This window comes from Aplysia californica, unplaced genomic scaffold (genome assembly GCF_000002075.1).
Source record: "Aplysia californica isolate F4 #8 unplaced genomic scaffold, AplCal3.0 scaffold00584, whole genome shotgun sequence".
NCBI classification, from domain to species: Eukaryota; Metazoa; Mollusca; class Gastropoda; order Aplysiida; family Aplysiidae; genus Aplysia; species Aplysia californica.
Window position 1 is genome coordinate 306,336 of NW_004797854.1, and position 1,699 is coordinate 308,034.

The 1,699-nt window shown below is 37.0% G+C and overlaps 1 protein-coding gene across 1 annotated transcript in view; it reads left to right on the plus strand.

Annotated features, from left to right (window-relative positions):
• Window positions 1-1,699, plus strand: part of LOC101845644 (leucine-rich repeat-containing protein 74B) — a gene marked incomplete at its 5' end in the record, with an annotated part of 61,230 nt that overhangs the window by 2,136 nt on the left and 57,395 nt on the right. The window contains 1 exon segment of the mRNA XM_013087402.2: window positions 954-1,159. Within this exon segment, the coding sequence (XP_012942856.1) occupies window positions 954-1,159 (206 nt within the window).

Below are 1,699 nucleotides of genomic sequence, written 5' to 3' on the forward strand. Positions count from 1 at the left end.
GGGGGTGAGAGGGAGGAAGGAGAAGGAGAGGAGGGAGAGAGAGAGAGAGAGAAAGAGAGAGAGAGAGAGAGAGAGAGAGAGAGAGAGAAAGAGAGAGAGAGACAGATGGACAGACAGACTGAGAAAGAGAGAGGGCCAGAGACTTTCCTGTGGATTACGAAGACAAATAGTGTCTCAGTGGAATCAGTATAATTAATCATTTTCAATGCGCATTAAATAGGAGAGTTTTACATAAAGAGTTGATCCTGGAAGCACAGAAAGGTGACTATTGAATGGCGACATTCTTACTTAACGACAGATTCCTCAAATATCAGGTCACGCAAGAGAAATGAAGACTTAGGTATCTCAAGGACATGTTCTGCATATTTCACACGTAAAGGCGACAGAGGAAGAAAATTTAAAAAATAAAAGTTTGAATATTAAAAAAGTATGAAACATGATCACCCTTCTGCACTTAAAGTCAATAGAAAAAGCAACAAAAAATTGTAAGAAATTTACAAAATTAAAAAAAAAAATTATGAAATAAAAGCACCAAAAAACCCCGACCCATTGTATGAAAAAAAGTTTCTCACCTTGGCACGTGAAGGAAACAGGATGAAAAAATTAAAAAAATACAAAACAATAAATTCGAAAATAAAACAAAATAAAAGGTATGAAACATCTTCTCTCCTCGACACGTAAAGGCATAAAAAGATGAAAAAAGTATTTTTTTAAATAAACAAAAAACCAAAAACAAAAGCAAAAGGTATGAAACAGCTTCTCCCCTTGACACGTAAAGTCCACAGAGGATGAACAAAAAATCAAATCAAATTAAAGAAATACCCCCCCAAAAATTTTTTTTTTAATTAAAAAAAAAATTAAACAAGTATGAGACAGTTTCTTCTGCATGCAAGGGTCGCGTTGAATAAGAACTTAACGATGCGTCTGTCTCCACGTATTTCATCCAACCTCAGAGCCACCAGAAAATAAAACCCCAGATGACCTGGATGAGGAGGAGCGACTCAAACGGAAATACTGCCGCATTTACATCGACTCCTGCCGGAAGTTCGGAGTGCTTCCGGTTGCCCCGGTCGCCAATTCCATCGCGGATTCCCACGTTGTGCTAAAAACCCGTGGACTCGGGGTCAAGGGCGCTCGAGCCATAGCTACGGCCCTAGTGGTGAGTCAGGGAATTTTTTCAGGGTGGTTATTTGTTTCTTGGTTGCTTTATTTGTTTGCTCGTTCGTTCGTTTGTTTGTTTGTTCGTTCGTTTTTTTGTTTGTTTGTTTGCTTGTTTGTATATTTTTTCAGCATTATTTTGTTTTTCAGTTTGCTTACAAAGCGGGGTTGTTTTTTTTTTGCTCCCGTTTTTTCTTAAATTTGTGTCTTTGTTTGCTTGTTCAGCATTATTGGTTTGTTTCTTTTTGATTAAACGGTGTATTATTTGTTTTATATTATATTTGTTTAGCGTTTGTTGCTCTGTGTTTGTGTGTTTGTTTGTTTTTGTTTTTTTGTTTGTTGTTTCTTGGGCAAAGGGTTGGAATGTTTTGGTTGTCATCTGTTATTATTGTTGCTTGATATTTGTGACCAACATAAAAATGTGTCAACGTGGTGATAATTGTTATATGCCTATAGGGGAAACAACAAGAACAACAACAGGAAAAGAAGAAAATTGTTTGATGATGATGATGCTGATGCTGCTGCTACTGCTGCTGCTGCT